This window comes from Numida meleagris, chromosome 22, assembly GCF_002078875.1.
Source record: "Numida meleagris isolate 19003 breed g44 Domestic line chromosome 22, NumMel1.0, whole genome shotgun sequence".
In the NCBI taxonomy this organism is placed as follows: domain Eukaryota; kingdom Metazoa; phylum Chordata; class Aves; order Galliformes; family Numididae; genus Numida; species Numida meleagris.
The window spans coordinates 864,541-880,311 of NC_034430.1; the positions used below are offsets into that span (position 1 = coordinate 864,541).

The following is a 15,771-nucleotide window of genomic DNA, read 5'->3' on the forward strand; positions in this document are numbered from 1 at the left end:
TCTAAGGATGTTTTATACGTCATCTTTGGAATTAAGAGGAGCAAGGTAAATGGCTTTGCGCAGGCAGAGTTTGCCAAAGCCGTTGGCCACATGGGTGCAGAAGTCTTTAAGATGCTTCTGCTGTCTGGAGTTTTGTATCTCGCGTTGAGGCCACATTTTTTTCTCTCTCAGTTAATGCTGAACCATACAGATCCCTTTAATCCAGGTCATGTTCATGTAGATTAGCAAACAGAATTGCTCGAAAGATTTTGCAATTTGATATTCATCTCAAGTCAATTTATATTGATGGATTATTCATTTTATTTCTGAATCATGAAATGAACTCTGAATATTAAATTTATCGTAATCGCTGCTGCAGCTGCTGCTTATAAATATGTCTTAAAATGCACAGTAGAGTAGCTATGATTCAATAAATCTTTATTTCTATTCAGCATTTCCATCATTCTCCCGCAGAAATCCAAAAGGCAGATTTTCTTGGAGCCTGGGGGCAGATAATTACCTGTGCAGTGCCATAACCACACTAATGCTTGATATTTATGCACTCTTTTTCAGTGGATTTTATCTGAAGGGTGTTGTACCATCCTTGATTTCATTCTCTAATAGAAGTGCCTGTGCTCCTTTGAACTTTGCTCTTTGACGTGGTGCTAAAATGAACACAAAGCATGTGTTTCAGAAATACGAGAGACCCTCATGTCCCAAAGTTAAATGTTAAGATCTACATTAGGAGCGGCTCAGCCCTTACTCATCAAAATTTCTATTTCACATTTACTCAAAGGCTGACAAACCTTTTAAACAAAACCCTACGAAAGTTGCAGTTTTCATGATGCAGTTTGCAAAAGCAAGGGCTTGTCCTGCAAAATCCACCTAGAAAACGACGTAGCCTAATTTTAATAAGCGCTGCTGAAAGGAGTGGGTTTTGCAGGAATTACGTTAATTTCAATGGAGATAAATTGACCTCATGCCAAGTCAAGAAATATTTTTAATTAGATGATCAGTGGGAGTGAAATCCCCAGTTTAGTCTCTACGATGCTTATGACTGGCACAGATTAGGAAGTTGCTGGTTACTCAGGAAGACGCGATTACCCCGAGCTGCGTAGCAGTAGCATCAATCAAAGGTTGAGAGTTCAACCTTCAGCTATCTCCAGCGACTTTCCTTAAGTCTTTTCTTCCTTATGGAACTATAAGCTGTCAGTCAACACAACAGAAAATGTAAAAAGGCTCTAATATTTTGTACTATTATGCATGCAGCAAGCTACCAGCGAGCAGTAGTACTGTGTATACTGTCTATGTACTTGGCTTGATTTCTAAATTACCAGTGGGACTTACTGAGCAGATCAATTCTGAAGTGACTGTAGGCTGCAGTGTGCATGTAGGGATGGTTAATTACGCTGTATCGTGCTTGCAGTTTGTAAATTAAACAAGATTGTAACAGGGGGTAGTAGTGACTGTATGATTTTGGCTCTCCACGGTGCCTTTCATCTGTCTATGTTTTGTGCTTTCAAAAGTTGCAATAAATAAACCTCATGCTACATCTAGAAAGTCAATTGTTTTGTATTCCTCAGTAAACAGGGAACTGAACTGGGAAGGCTTTCACTAGCATTGTTGTGGACGTGTAGCTCCTGTCAGGAGGTGAAGCCGTAGTGCTCCAAGTTCAATATTCAGAGGTGCCACTGATTGGCTCAGAGCACGGAGCCCATTTCCATAGAATTGTAGAGATCCATCTGTGCTGTTAAATGTTCATAATGGTGCCTGGCCCTGCTCTGTCCTGGGTGGATAACCCAAGTGGTGCCCAGGCACATCTGGGGAGGTTGGACCATTCCCAGGAGGCATCTTGGAAGCGTGCATGGGGCTGATGGCATGGGGTTGGGATCATTGTCTGTGTGAGCTCGCCCAGGGCAGAGAGCAGCCCCAGGTCCCACGGGACTTTGCAGGTCTCTTTTTGAGCTCTGTGGCTTCTCTCTAACCAGGGGAGACAAAGAGGCACCTTGTGAGTGCTTTGTCCCCTTGAGATAAGTGCTTAATCACTCTGAGAGCTGCCACTGTCTCCAGTGGCCATAGAGTCAAAGGTGACCAGCTTGGATTTAAACTTCCACAGGTTGAAATTCCTCTCCTAACCCTATGTCTTTCAAACCCTCACTCTTTTTCAAGAAATAATATATGAAGTGAGAATGTGGGTGATTCAGTTGCACTTCAAAGGTGTTTTTGCATTTATGTAAAAAGTAACCTGGGTAAAAGGCAGCCTGCTTCCCTCTTTCAAAGCTTTGGAGACCCATTATTCAAAGCTTTGGAGACCCATTATGTGTAATGTTAGGTTTTAGCAGGGAAACATCCCAAAATTCCATTCCAGGTGTGAGAGCTCCACTTGCACTGGGCAGAGGTAGGGAGGCAGCTCTTAACATTTCAGTCCATACACAAATAACATTACACATACGAGATGAAATGTCAGCGCATGGCTCAGACCTGGCTATGAGCAAAGGGTGGCAGGGGTAGCAGTGAGAAAAGCCAAATCACCCTGGGAATATGTGGGGAGGTCGAGGGTTTTTTTCTCCCATTGGTTTTGTGGCTTTCTGTGCACGGCGTCCTTGGCAGCAGAGTTTGGTGAAAGGAAATCAGCCGCGAGCTCTGACTATCAAGTGATTTACATCAAGCTTAGGTGGCCCGAGTCCAAAACTGCATGAGTGTGTGTGTGCGAGGGGGAAATCCAGGGGTTGAGGTTAAATATATGAAGTCTAGTGAGGTCTGCTCTCACGATCTTTGTGCGTATTAAGAAAGAGGATGATCCAAGGACAGAGCGGTGGATTTGGGGACGGAGACCTGCGGCCGTGCCACATGCTCAGAGTCACCCCAGCACCTTCCTGGATAGCCCAGAGCCACCATGCATCTAAATAGTACTTCTAAGAGGTCACTGTAAATATAACCCAACTTGCAGGGCTCAAAATCCAGAAGCAGAAGCCTTATTTCTTGAGATGTTGTCCTGTCACGAGCGGCCTGTGTGGTGGGTTGCTGGTTCAACCTGCAGTGTTTGGTCTGTGGAGTCTGTAGAGCGATGTTGTATGTAATCAATGATTGTTTTGCTCTTTTGGGGAGATAGGTTCATTTGCCTTCGCTCCTTTCTAATGAAGGTCGAAAAGATATAACTAGAGCTGAGAAGGAAGAGGATAAAAGAGGAAAACCAGAAGAAGAGGCTGTTGCAACCAAAAGAGGGGAGCCAGTCAGGATCAAGATCTTTGAAGGCGGGTAAGTGTCAATTTTATTTCTCTTTTTGTATCACAGCCAATTGTATAAGAGTTATTGGTTACAGTGATGGCAAGTCAGTGGAGATGCTGTGTGGAGGCCAGGTATAGTTGGATTCCAGATTTCTTTCTGCAGCCGCCTTAAAAACCCGCCCCTCGAGATCAGCAGATACTTGGGACCCATTCATGTTCTTTTCTGAGTTGTCTTCAATTAAGAGCTCCCTTGATCTCGTCTCCGAGCAGGTGGTTGAGTGAAGACAGCTGAAAAGCACAAATGCGTCCTGCAGTTGTCTCTGATGTGGCAGGGATGCCCTCCATGTCTTCCGCATCCTTCAAGAGCCTTCTCCTGAAAATGAAGTTCCTGTTGGTTGTTGCCATTATGATGAGAAACTGGGGAGCTTCTTCCTTGTGTTTTATATGGGGGAGCAAAGAACTGTTGTATTTATGTGATTTTATACCCACCCAACTAAAGTAGCTCAAACCAGAATGGATGCAAGGTCTAAATTTGATGTATATCTTTATTCTTAGGTCCAGGTAATTCAGAGTGCTCTTCAGTAATTCAGCACTGGTCTAATATTATTGTTTATCTTTTCAAAAATGAAAAAGCAGTTAATTAGTAGCGTGTCTGTAGGATGCAATTAGTTTCATACCTCAAGATCATCCTTCCTGTGTGTTGCCGAATCCTGAGCAGGATTCATCAGTTCTTCTCTTGCCATTGGGTGGTCTTGGTTTTTGCGTGCTAGAAAAAGGCTTTAATTAGTCAGTGGTTGTGGTTTTCTCTCTGCTGTTACCTGTTGAAGTTTGCTTTTCTTTTAAAATATTTCATTAGCAGATGATCAAATCATCTAACCAGAGGAGTAAAGCGGTGCTTTGTGAGAGGAGAGCTGCTTGTTGGCTCAGGACTGCTCACCTCTCACCCAGATGCAGGCGCTGTGTGCTCGGCTCGGGTTTAGCTGCGTGTTGAGCATGAGTGGTGAGCACCTAGGGCCAACCCATAAAGGAAGAGCCCTTCCCTGTCACCTGCCATCAACCTGTAGTGGTCATGGTGAAGTGACTTAGGGAAGGAGCCAGGGAATGGCGAGATGGCAGCAGACTGGGGCGTGCGATGAGTGCACTGCCATCATCCTTCCATTGCAGACAGGGCCATGGGACCAAAAGAGTACTGGGTTTTATTGCCTCGGATCCCCATAAGAAGCCTTCATTTCCCTCAGCTGGGTTGCCCAGGACTTCTTCCTAGGTGTGATGAAGAAGGATCAGCATTAACATGGGTGAAAATCGTCCTGCCCCTTGCAGAGCTGCTCCACAGAGGCTTTTTGGGGACAGACGTGGAGGTGCTTTGATGCCACATCTCCATGTCCCCGTGTCCCGAGCAGGATGGGTGGGGAGTCACATTTTCTAAATGACAGACGCAAAATAAAGCAACTTTTCCAATATGTTCTGTATAAGCCAGGATCAGGGAAGGTATTAGTCATCCCCAGCGTATGCTATGTTTTATTTTAAAGTTCCTGTAGCATCAGCTTAAGGCAGCCGTCCTTCTGGATGTGAGACAGAATATAGTAGCTGCTTAATGCCAAGCACAGGCACAAATGTAAGGCACCAGATCGGAGAAATGTGTTTAATATCTCAATAAGATGGTGTGCACGCTGCTGAGAGGTCGGGCAGGACAGGCTGTTCTCCTGAGGTGCTGGTACTGAGCTGGTGCTTCGTGCCTGAGCCCCAAAAGCTTTCTGACATTGAATCCTTTGGTCTCAGCAGCTCAGATCTGCAAGGATGTTTTCTTGCAGATGAATCTGTGGGTTGCTTAGTGCTTTGCACAAGATGCTAAATGGATCAGACCTATTCCCTGCCATCTCCTGCAAATGCTTCATCAAAAGTGCATCCATCCTCAAGATGTTATTTCACCTACTTTATTCCCCCCCCCCCCCCGACATAAAGATTTCCTCTTTGCTTCATTCTTCCCTGATTTATCAGTTTCACATGATCTGTTCCAGGCTTGTCCCTTCCTTCCATTGCAGTGTAGTTGGTTTTGGAGCCAACCTGTACTTTTTTGCCTCTTCCAAGGAGGGAGGTTATAAAGAAATTCAAGTACTCCTACGCAAGTTGAACTTGCTGTATCTCTTTTAGCTCCATCTTCCTCTCAGTTTTTGTTTCTTTGAGCTCTTCCCTTTCTCAATGCTATTTTCAGCCCTTGCTTTTTCCCACTGTACATCCTTCTTCCAGCCCTATTGCTGCCTCTCCCATTGCTGCCTTGCTCACAGCACCCAGGACCAGCTCTGCTCCCTCCCCTGCTGCTGGCCAGAACCTTATTCCTCGGCTTTCAGAGAAGACCAGGAAAGCCACATTTCATGCTTCCATCACGCCTGGTGCCCATCTTTAAGGAACAAAGCATGAACCTGCTAGAGGCTCTAGGAGCTGTGCTCTCTCTCTGTGTTGTGGTTTTGGTTTCTTAGGGACACAGGAGGAGCACATGTGGCTCTGCCTTGGCTCTTCCACAGTTAAACATAGATGGAATAAGTTAAACGTAGATGGAATGTGCAGTTTTGGGCGGGCTCCTGTTTGTAGAATGAATTCTCTTTGCGAACAAGTCTTAAGATTGTTGTATATGTAATTTCAGCAGTGACTTTTTATGGAAAATCGTGGAATATCATAGGACTGGGTACCCCTCTGCTGCGGCCAGCGTTCACTCCCATCACAAGCACCCGTGCACTGAACAAACAACAAAGAGGTGGGAGCTCAGCATCCCACGCACAGACTGGGCACTGCACTGCCTTGTTAGGATGTGTCTGGGAGAACCGTGCCATCAGACAGCTTGGTACTACTCAAGGAGCAAATAAAAATACCCGCTGGCCTTGTCCTCAGGGATGCCATGGTGGTTGTGAGCAGTGAAAATGAGCTCTGAATGTCATGCTGGCTAGTACAGCTTCAGAAGTGCCGTGATTCCTCCCTGGCTCTGTGTCACCTTCATCAATCCACTCTGGTGTTTTGGGGGCACTGGGACCATTCTGAAATCTTACATCATGAAACTGTAGATCGGTATCGACCTGATTTGAAAGTGAGGTCTGTGATGGTATCATGGGCTTGTAGGGAAATGTTGCCTGTTTACTGTGCATTAGCGTCTCCAGGATGAAATCTGATAGTAGTAGGGGTCAATATGTGTCCTTCTGTTTCACAGCCACATCTCTGTGCTCTTATGGGGCCCATTGCTTGGCTCATTGGGGTGGTTTCCTGCAACTAGTAGGGAAAGCATTACCAAGATGTAAGGGTTAAGAACAACGAATGCTGTCTGACATCCCCAAAGCAGTGTCGTGTAAAATGAATACTTCAAAGGGAAGGCAGAGGTGCTCTCAGTGGGGAGCTGCTCTGTTCTTATTTTTCTCTGTAATTAGGAAAAAAAAACAAACATATGGTTGCAACCTGACGGTCGCAGACCCAAAGCATCCTTTCATTCGCGCCATCCCATGTGTGCAAATCTGCACATGAGCAAGAAGAGCCCATAGTGGTGTAGTGTAGGGTATCTTAACACTGCGAAAGATGCTCTTAGTGTTGTTGTGGCCCAGGCTGGTCTGGATTTTGGTCTGGTCTGATTCAGACACAAATCTGGGCCCTTCACTCCTTTTCCTCGCCAGTAAGTAACAGGGTTATGGGTTTGCCAGCCATGGGTTCTTCTGAACCAGAGTGATGGATCTCCTCCACCTTAAATCACTGCTCCATGAATTCATGACCCACAGCCCCTTCTGCCTAGCACAGTGCATATAACTGGGGGGATTGCACAAGGACTGACCACTGCGCTCCTGGAGAGCCCTGGGATTGGGAGGGGAGAAGCTGCTGTCTCCATGCTGTGAGGCTGCTTATGGGATTTTAGGCAGGCAGGAGGGAGGTGGGGACATACATGAGCCTCAGTGTGTCTGGTGAGAGATTTTTTTCTCAGCACTGAAGGAAAACAGAGAATCCTTGGGACTGTTTTATCAGACTTGAACATGATTGCTAATCAGGGAAAAAAAAAAAAATACAACCTTTTGCAACCCATTAGCCATGTGCAAGCCTCCCTCCCTGTTCTCCTCCCGCTGCCGCTGGGATCTGCGGTCGGTTCCTCTGGGTGATCTCACTCCACTTCTATGACCGGCCACAGAAACTACAGCTCCCACCCCCCGCTGACACACACCTCCCGGAAAATCCCTGGCACAACAATGCAAGAGTTTTATTACCCTGGAGAAAGCCCGCTCTGTTCAACAAGCAGAGTTTCTCAGCGTGTAACCCCAAACCCCTGCGCCGAACCCGGTTCGTTCAGGGGATTTCCTCTGGTGCTTAGATGAGTTCTAGGAATTCACTGTGTTTATTTTGCGAGAGTCGTTTATCCCAAAGACATTAATTTGAGCGCACACATTAGCAGCAGAGGAGGAGTCTGTCCGTATCTCATCCAGCTGCTCTGCGCATCAGCAGTGCATGGTGCTCCTTTGCTTACCTGCTCCAGTCTTATGGGGGGAAGGCACTTCATGACCCCAGGGTCGTGCCTCAAATATTACATGGAACAGTAATATTTTACATCATATTCATTTCTTGGGGGAAAGTAAAGAATTCCTGAAATGTTCATTTTAAATAGAAAGTGAAAGGGGTTTTCCTGCTGCTCTGCAGGGGAGGGTGGAATTGGTACGAATGCTTTTCCATTGGGGTCAGAGGTGCCAGACTGACCTCTTGCTGTTGATTTGAGCATCTTGTGGTCGGTTGCTGGATTTTTCCTGCTTCCAGGGGTGCTGAGCAGGCATTGCTCAGCCCTGTGGCTGCACAGCCCCACGGAAAATGTGGTCCTACCTGTGTCAAGCTGCACTCTAAATTGTGGTTTTGAAGCTTTTAAAGCTCAGTCATCAGCTTGCGCCCAGGTATTTATCCTGCTTTTGTAAAGGACCTTTAAGCAGACGTGTGAATTTTCAACACATCAGACTTGATGACAAATGGAGAGCTTTCATGCCATGAGGTTTGAGGCCTACAGCCCTATTGCTGAGACAGAGCTGAGAGTGCTCCGCCAGCGTGGGTTGGGCATGCTGGGAAAAGGGAAGGGAAGAGCATTCCCTGATTTTGCTGTATGAAGACGAGACATCACATAAAATGATGGCAGCTCTCCAAGAGTCCCCTCCAAAGGAGCCTCCAGTTCTCTGGACGGGACATCCATACTCATAGGGTTTGGGAGCAGCTCGTGGGGTTGGGGTTCTCCCACTTGACAGGAGCTGGGCTCATGGTTCTGTTGGGGAAGGACAAGCCTCATCCCAATAAAAGAACATAAGATCTCAGTGAGCACCATACGTTTACACTCTTTTTTTTTCTTTTCATAGCACAAGCAAAGCACATTTTCTGCTTAAAAAGCTAACAATCCCAAGAAGACAAGACACAGGGTGGCAATTTAAGGAAGGATGGATTTATGAATGTTACTGCTGCTGACAAGGTGAAAGGAGAGATGTTTTGAAGAGCCAGGTTGCAGGCAGTGAGGAAGGCTGCTGGAAGGCTGCATTCAGGAATAGCAGCAATGAAAAATGCCAACTAGAGAAAAAATACTTTCAAAAAGAAAGGAATGTATGCTTTTTGCTTTGAAAATCATTGCATTCTTACTTTAAAAGCTGTATGGAGAGAAGGTTCCACTCAACCCGAAGCAAATGATTTCCCCACCCCACCCCATAATATGTGCTTAAGAAAATTTGGATTTAAAAAAAATTTTAATTAAGGTCTTACTTAAGCAACATTTCTGCCTGATAACTCAGATTGTTGCCAAGAAACTGAAAAATCGGTTGTTTTTGGAGGTCTGCTCAGGAAATCCTTTCTTGGAACGGGAGCTGCAAGGTACACGGCAGGAAACGGAGCCTGGAAGAGGAGGAAAGGGCAGAGCTGGGGAGAGCAAAGCCAAGGTGCCACTCGCTCAGCTGCGACCCTGGGGACCTCGCTCTGTTGTGTGGGATGAGGCTGGGAGAGCTGACATGGTTCCTTTCGGAGGGAAGGTGTGGGGCAGTTCTGAAACGGCACCAGCTCTCGAACCCGCTGCGCACAGATGGTGCCGCGTGCCAGGAGCTCTTGTGTTAGTAACCTCGCATAATATAGCAGCACCCTCGGGTTGTTAACCTGAAAACAGGTTATTAATGTCTGTTGGGAGCAGCTTTTGGTTGTGTAAGCAATGCTGAAGCATCATGCAAGATCCTAAATGGGCCTTTGGGACGGAGCCCAGAGCTTGAAGCACTTTGTGTTTCCTTGCTTTTATGACAGTGTTTACACCCTGTGAGTTGATAGCCACCATAAATGCTCCTCAAGGCTCTGTGCAACGTGAATCAGCATCGTTCACATCCAGCCTGTTCTTTACTACCTCCTTATGGATGTGGGTGCAAAAAAGCATTCAGTCCTCTACGTGTTGGCCAGCTAAGCACAGACCTGCTCTCAGTTCCCATCCCAGCCCTGGATGAAGGAATACTCGTGAGCGCGTGGAGCGCTCACACTGGGCACGATGCCGCCCAGCCCACTCCTTGGCTCCTGGTGGCAGGACGTCCTTGCATGCCGCCGGCTCTCCTTCAGCACCAGCTGTGTTTGCTCTGAGCAATTCCTGAACACGCTGTTCCCTGAGCATATCCTGCAGACAGCATGGTGGTTGGAGCAGATACGTGTGGCTTTGGGATGTGGGCTGTACACCCCTCCAATGCCCGTGACTCACTGCGGCTCTGGGATAAGTTGTTCTGCTCCCCGTGCTCCCATTGCCTTCCTTGGGAGCGGGGACACCAACTCACCTGGTGCTAAGCTTGCGTATTTGCTGTCTTTAAAATAATGTAATATTCTTCGATGGGAGTTGTTCATGTTTTACCCCATTTCCTGCCCTGAATATCTTGTCGCTTTGCTTGACAATTGGATTCATTCTGCAGCTTCTGCCTGTTTTCCCAGGAAATTAGACAAACACAGAAGGATTCAGTCTGGGTTGTTGTCTGGCTTTCTTTATTATTTTTCCTAGATTATTTTCTGTACAGCCAGCCCACTTTCTTAACACATCTTTCTGGCAGGTGCTCATAATGCTGCTTGATGCTAATTTCCCAGACAGTTATTAAGAAATATTATCTCAGCTTCCCATGTGACCGTGTGTGGGATGCACACCTTTCTGCATTGGGCTCTATCCTGAGTAAAGAACCCTGTGAGCATCCATCCAGCCTGTCCATTGGCTTGCCCAGTGCAGTCCATTTGGAGTGAGGCGGAGACCTTGGGTGCACAGCATTCCCCATGGGGTTTTCCCAGCCCCTAATTCTCTTCACTGTGACATTTAACCTCCTCTGTGTTATACACGGACAAGACTTCCCATTTGATGTCATCTCAAATGAGGAAAAATGTAAAGTTAAATGATATTAAGATAAGAAAATGTCTTTGATGCCATGCAGATGTGCCTGGTGATGGCCAACCTGCCTTGCTGGCATCATGCTGCATCTCGTTTGGGGAATGAAGTGTTCCAGATACCAGGCTTGTCAGTCTCCTGTTGTAGCACTAAATGAATTAAGTCTACTATTAATTGCATATGTTGTAGCAATTACTTGGCTTATGACACTTGGTAGATCCAAAGTTAGGTCCAGTAAGGTAACCAGGAGTGGAAACCAGCAAGTGAGTGGGTTACTGGGGTGGGACATAGCACTACTGTCTTTCCTTCTTCAGTGGAAAGAAAAGTTTAGGTCACTGCAAGCAAAAAGACAGGATGGGAGCACTGCATTGCTTGGGGCCTCTCTTCCCTGCCCTGCCAAAGGCTTGTAACCTTGGAGATCTACCACCCTCCCCCTGTCCCCATTCTCCCTCTGCAGAAGAGGAGACAAGGAAGGATGATGGTGTTGGATGTTTTTGTTCCAGATCTCATATCCCTCCTGGGGATTGACCAGACCATTCTGCAAGTCTGAGGTGAAGCCTCTAACCTACGTGACACTGAAGTCCGGGAAAATGATTTGTAATCATGGGGAATGGTTACCTGTGCGCTGGTTGCATTTGGCACAACAGAGTTACCAAGCAGAACTGAAAAACAGCATTTGTAGAATCATAGAATCATTAAGGTTGGAAAAGACCTCTAAGATCACCACTTCCAACCCCAAGCCACCTCACCATGCCCACTGACCACATCCCTTGGTGCCGCATCCCCACGGTTCTGGTAACACCTCCAGGGACGGTGACCCCACCACTCCCTGGGCAGCCTGTGCCAATGCATCACTGCTCTTTCTGAGAAGAAATTTTTCCTAATGTTCAGCCTGACCCTCCCTTGGTTCAACTTAAGGCCATCACCTCTCGTCCTACCACTGTTACATAGGAGAAGAGATCAGCCTCTGCCTTGCTACACCCTGTTTTCAGGGCATTCCTCCCATTTAGGGCAGAAAGGGCCAGCGGGGGCTGCAGGACCAGGGCTGCTGGCAGAGCAGTGTGAGAGGCCAGGGAAACTGTGATATCCAAGAGCAGAGGGAGGGACACAAGCATTTCACAGTGCCTTGGTCAGGTGGGTGAGGGAAAGCCAATGGATGGAAGGGTGTGATTTGATCAGGCAGTTTTGGCAGATGAGTTTGGACAGAGAAAGTAGAAATTGGTTAGAAGGAAAGAGACTGATTATCCAAGAAGGAGAGGGTCAGGCTGGATGGTCTGAGCATTCTCAGCAAAGGGAGAGGGCATGGGATGGGATGAAGAGAAAAAGGGTACGAGCTGGTGTCAGCAAAATGAAGAGAAAAAGTGGATGAAGGTCAGAGATGATCTCAGGATTCAGAAAAAAATGCAAGAGGAATAGACACATACAGGTACCAAGTTAACTTGACTCCTGTGTACTACGCCAACACCGTACATGCTCTCAGTTTCATAAGAGCAAGCATTATTTTCTTCTTTTTTCAGTTTAATAAAAGGCAATTGAGTACTTTCCATGTTGAAGTTTTGACAACGATAGCCCAAAAGAATCTGTGTGGAGTCCTGAAGTGAGACTGTGCTCTCCTGGGCTGCCCTTCTGCACCTCGGACTCACAGGCATGACACAACGTCTTACTCTGAGCTGCTGTCTGATATGGCCAAGTGTCTGGAATAATAACGTCTCCATGTGAGCGGAGCGTGTATGGGCTTGTGGCAAACGTCAAGATTGTGGGCTTTGCACTTTATTGATTCAGTGACACAATCTCTCCAATTAATTCTGTGGAAAATTTGAGAAGGCAAACGTTTTTACCAGCTTTACTTAGGATTATCCAGTTCTTAACATCTGCACATCTAGGCAGCCTGTCCTATACAGCACTGTAAATAGACACCCTTTAATAGATTCCAAGTACTGTGCAATCAATTAGAAACCCAGTGTTCAAATAGACAGACCCAGACCTGACTGCCTATTGCTCAATCCATATCCCACTAGGTAAATGGCAGGAAGATGACTCCGAGAATATAATCCTGGCTGTTTGGGACTTCCTTTTCTGGCCCTTCCTAATGATGAAAACATTACTTTTGAGAAGATAGATCTCTTCTCAAGGCAGATGTGAATCTGATTCCTGCTCATCTGTTTCTTTTCTTGTTTTGTTTTGTTTCTAAACTCATCCCAAATGTTGTAGTTGATTTTCAACTATCTTTCATGTCAGTCAGAGAATCGCAGTGATGGCAGATGGATGTGAAATTCTTGGGACTGTTCTGCATGATGGTGGAGGAATAGTAGAGGTCTGATAGTAAAACGTGCCTAAATGATATTGCGTCTTCTCAAGCTGTTTTCTACTATTTAAAAGTTATGCTTGATTTTCAGTTTTAGCTTGTTTTTGAGGAGGAGCTCACTATGGACATAGGCAGATGCATCTCAAACCTGGAGCTGATCTAGGCCCAGTGATTCTCTGGGTCATAAAGAGCTGTAAGGCAGCTGTCAGTCCAGCTCAGGTTCTCCGGGATGGAGGAGAAGGAAAGAGCTGTGACTGCAACTGCAAGTGCTTAAAGTCATTTCCCTGTCCCGAAGGACCTGCTTCTGCCCAGGCATATTTATGCAAAATAAACTGAGTGAGAAAGGAGGGTAGGATGGACTGTCACCTTTTAAAAACATGCGAGAATTCCTAGCATATGTATGGAAAAATGTGAATCCAGACTGACTGTAACTGTGTGCTTCTTTGTGAGTAGGCTCACGTGACCAAGGGAGACAGTTTTGCTGCTCTGTTTTGATGTTTATTCTAGTCTAGAAATAAGACTGAAGAACAGCAAGCTTTATTTAGATTGGAAACTGGAGTGCTTCATTGTGAGGTAGCAAGCAAGATCTTGCCTAGTTCTTTTGATCACCTGAGAGCACTGCATGGTGGTTGGGCTTCCTAGAGGTTCACGTGTTTCTGATTGCTTGGGTCCTGTCATTCTGCACATGGTATGTCAAAAATGAGGGGGGTCATCAGCTGCGAGAAGCTAATTTCATAGAATCGTAGAATCATAAAGGTTGGAAAAGACCTCTAAGATCATCAAGGCCAACTGTCAATCCATCACCATCAAGTTGTTAAAGACCTTCCTATTTGTTGGGTGCATTGCCTTCTTGTAGAGCCTGGGCACAACTGAGCTGGTTTGGGTAACTCTTGATAGGCCTATGTGCAGTAGTCGTGTTTTCAAAGAGCGAATATTTCTCACAGATGTTTTAAATCAGCACTTAACACTGGTGGTTTTCGGTGTTTGTGAGTATCTTGCCATTCTTTCTCAAGCAAACTATTTAATCGCAGAACTGAGTTTCAGCTCTCTGCATTTCAGTCCCCTTGCAAGACCAACCAGCACTTCCAAGCATTAGGTGCTCTGCAAAGCTCAAGTGTGCCAGAGCAGCCTGGTTTTTGATAAAACAAGAACCTATCCCAAATGTGGATAGAGCAAAACCTTTTGGTACTGAAAATAAATCCCTCTGCTTGACAGGAGAGCTGTGGTGGGACCAGGGACCTGCAGGCTGCAGGTGTTTGGGGTGGGCAAGGGGTAGAGACATATGCCATGAGATCCATGTGTTGGAAATACATAAAAGCGGGGCATCAGGAGTTTAGGGTAAGGATTGATCAACTTTTCACAATTCAGAAAGGGCGAGGGATGTTTGGCACGGTGGTGCAGAATGGGAGAAAAGATTTCTTTTTTGCTTGGCGTTGGTATGTTGTCGGTTTGTGGATATTTTCCTTTTTTTTTCCCCCAGAAGCTATAATGTTAGAACCACAGTGAGATCTGAATAAGTAGGAATATAGGAAATCAGTACAAAAAAAAACAACTAATTAGTCTATTTGCCCAGACTACCGATGGCTTGGAGTTTTAGAGCTGGAGTGTGCTGGTTTTACCGTGGAGTGTTATTTATAACAGTAATTTATTAGGAATTCAGCTCTTATGTGTTGCATCTTGAGCTCAATTTTTTGAGCTGAAAGCTGAGCACAGGGCTTAATGTTCTGAGGTGCTGAGCAATGGTCGGGGCTGATTGCATTTGCTCAAACTGTTGGTATTTGTGCCTTTGCAAATTGGACCTTCACGTAGATGTCACCGGATGGGCTTAATAAACTCACTCACAGCAACCAAAAGTGAAAACTGTGGCCCTGCTGCACAAGCCCACTGTTGAAGCTGATGGTAAATTGAGAAAGTGCTAATATGTGGTGAAGGGTACTTGCAGGTAGCAACAGGCTGCGGAAATAGAGGGGCTCTGGGAGACGCCAGTCCAGGCCTGTGCTTGAGCCATAGGTCTGTGAACATTTACATTTTGCAGCTTGACTTCTTTAGCAGAGAAAGCCGCAGCGATTTCTGGTACCGCACCGCCGGTCCCTGGTGCATCGCTGTTTTGCAGTGTATAAATCTCCGAGGCACCTCGGCATAAAACACGCTCGAACCTCTCTGCTAAAGCTGACGGAGGTTTTATTTCTTGCAGTGAAGAGCAGTGATTTAAAATAGCTTTGAGCTCTGCCCCCGCTTTGGAAGGGGCCTTCGCTGTCCTCCTCTGGAGAGCAGAGGCCATGTCAGCAGTAACAGCAGCTGGTTATTTTTGCACAGTCTCCACAGCCTTCCTGCCATCCCTTCCGAAGTGTCACCAGCACCGCCGAGGTCACATCTGGCGCAGCGGGTTTGCGAACCCTGCCTGGAATGGGACGGCTCCGCGCTCCTCCGCAGATGGCCCCGTGCAGGGAAGTCCCGGCTGGATGGCGATCCCAGGGGGGCTGGTGGCTGCGGGCAGCTTCCTGCTGAGCTGTGTTTATCCAAGAAAGGGGAAGGCGAGTGGTTTTGAGGAGGAGTCGCCTCGGATTCTTGCGGGCTTTGGTGTCGCCTCAGATTCAGACAGCAGCACGTCTCCCTGCAAGTCCCGGCTGGAAGCAAGCCCACCCGCCCCACGTGAAGACATGGGGGTGAGAGACCCCCGGGAGATCTGCGCACGTCCTTGGGAAGAGTGCCACGGCTGTAGAAAAGACACAAACGGTTGTTGCTGTGACTTCCTGGAGAGACACGGGAATGTATTTTAGTCTCAGCAGAACTGAGCATGATATACTGGCACTTTTGACATGCAGACATGCAAAACAGAGAGAGAAAACGTTCTAGGCAACAATTTATGTGTTTTTTTACTTTTT

At 46.6% G+C, this 15,771-nt stretch overlaps 1 protein-coding gene across 8 annotated transcripts in view; it reads left to right on the forward strand.

The window, feature by feature from the left end:
* Positions 1 to 15,771, forward strand: part of HIVEP3 (human immunodeficiency virus type I enhancer binding protein 3) — a 217,495-nt gene that overhangs the window by 164,067 nt on the left and 37,657 nt on the right. For all 8 annotated transcript variants that reach the window (XR_002432459.1, XM_021375167.1, XM_021375172.1 and 5 more), the window contains one exon: positions 3,092 to 3,237. Coding sequence is in view for 7 of the 8 variants with exons in the window: in XM_021375167.1 (XP_021230842.1) it covers positions 3,092 to 3,237 (146 nt within the window). In the remaining variant the exon portion in view is untranslated. The remainder of the gene's footprint in view (positions 1 to 3,091; positions 3,238 to 15,771) is intronic.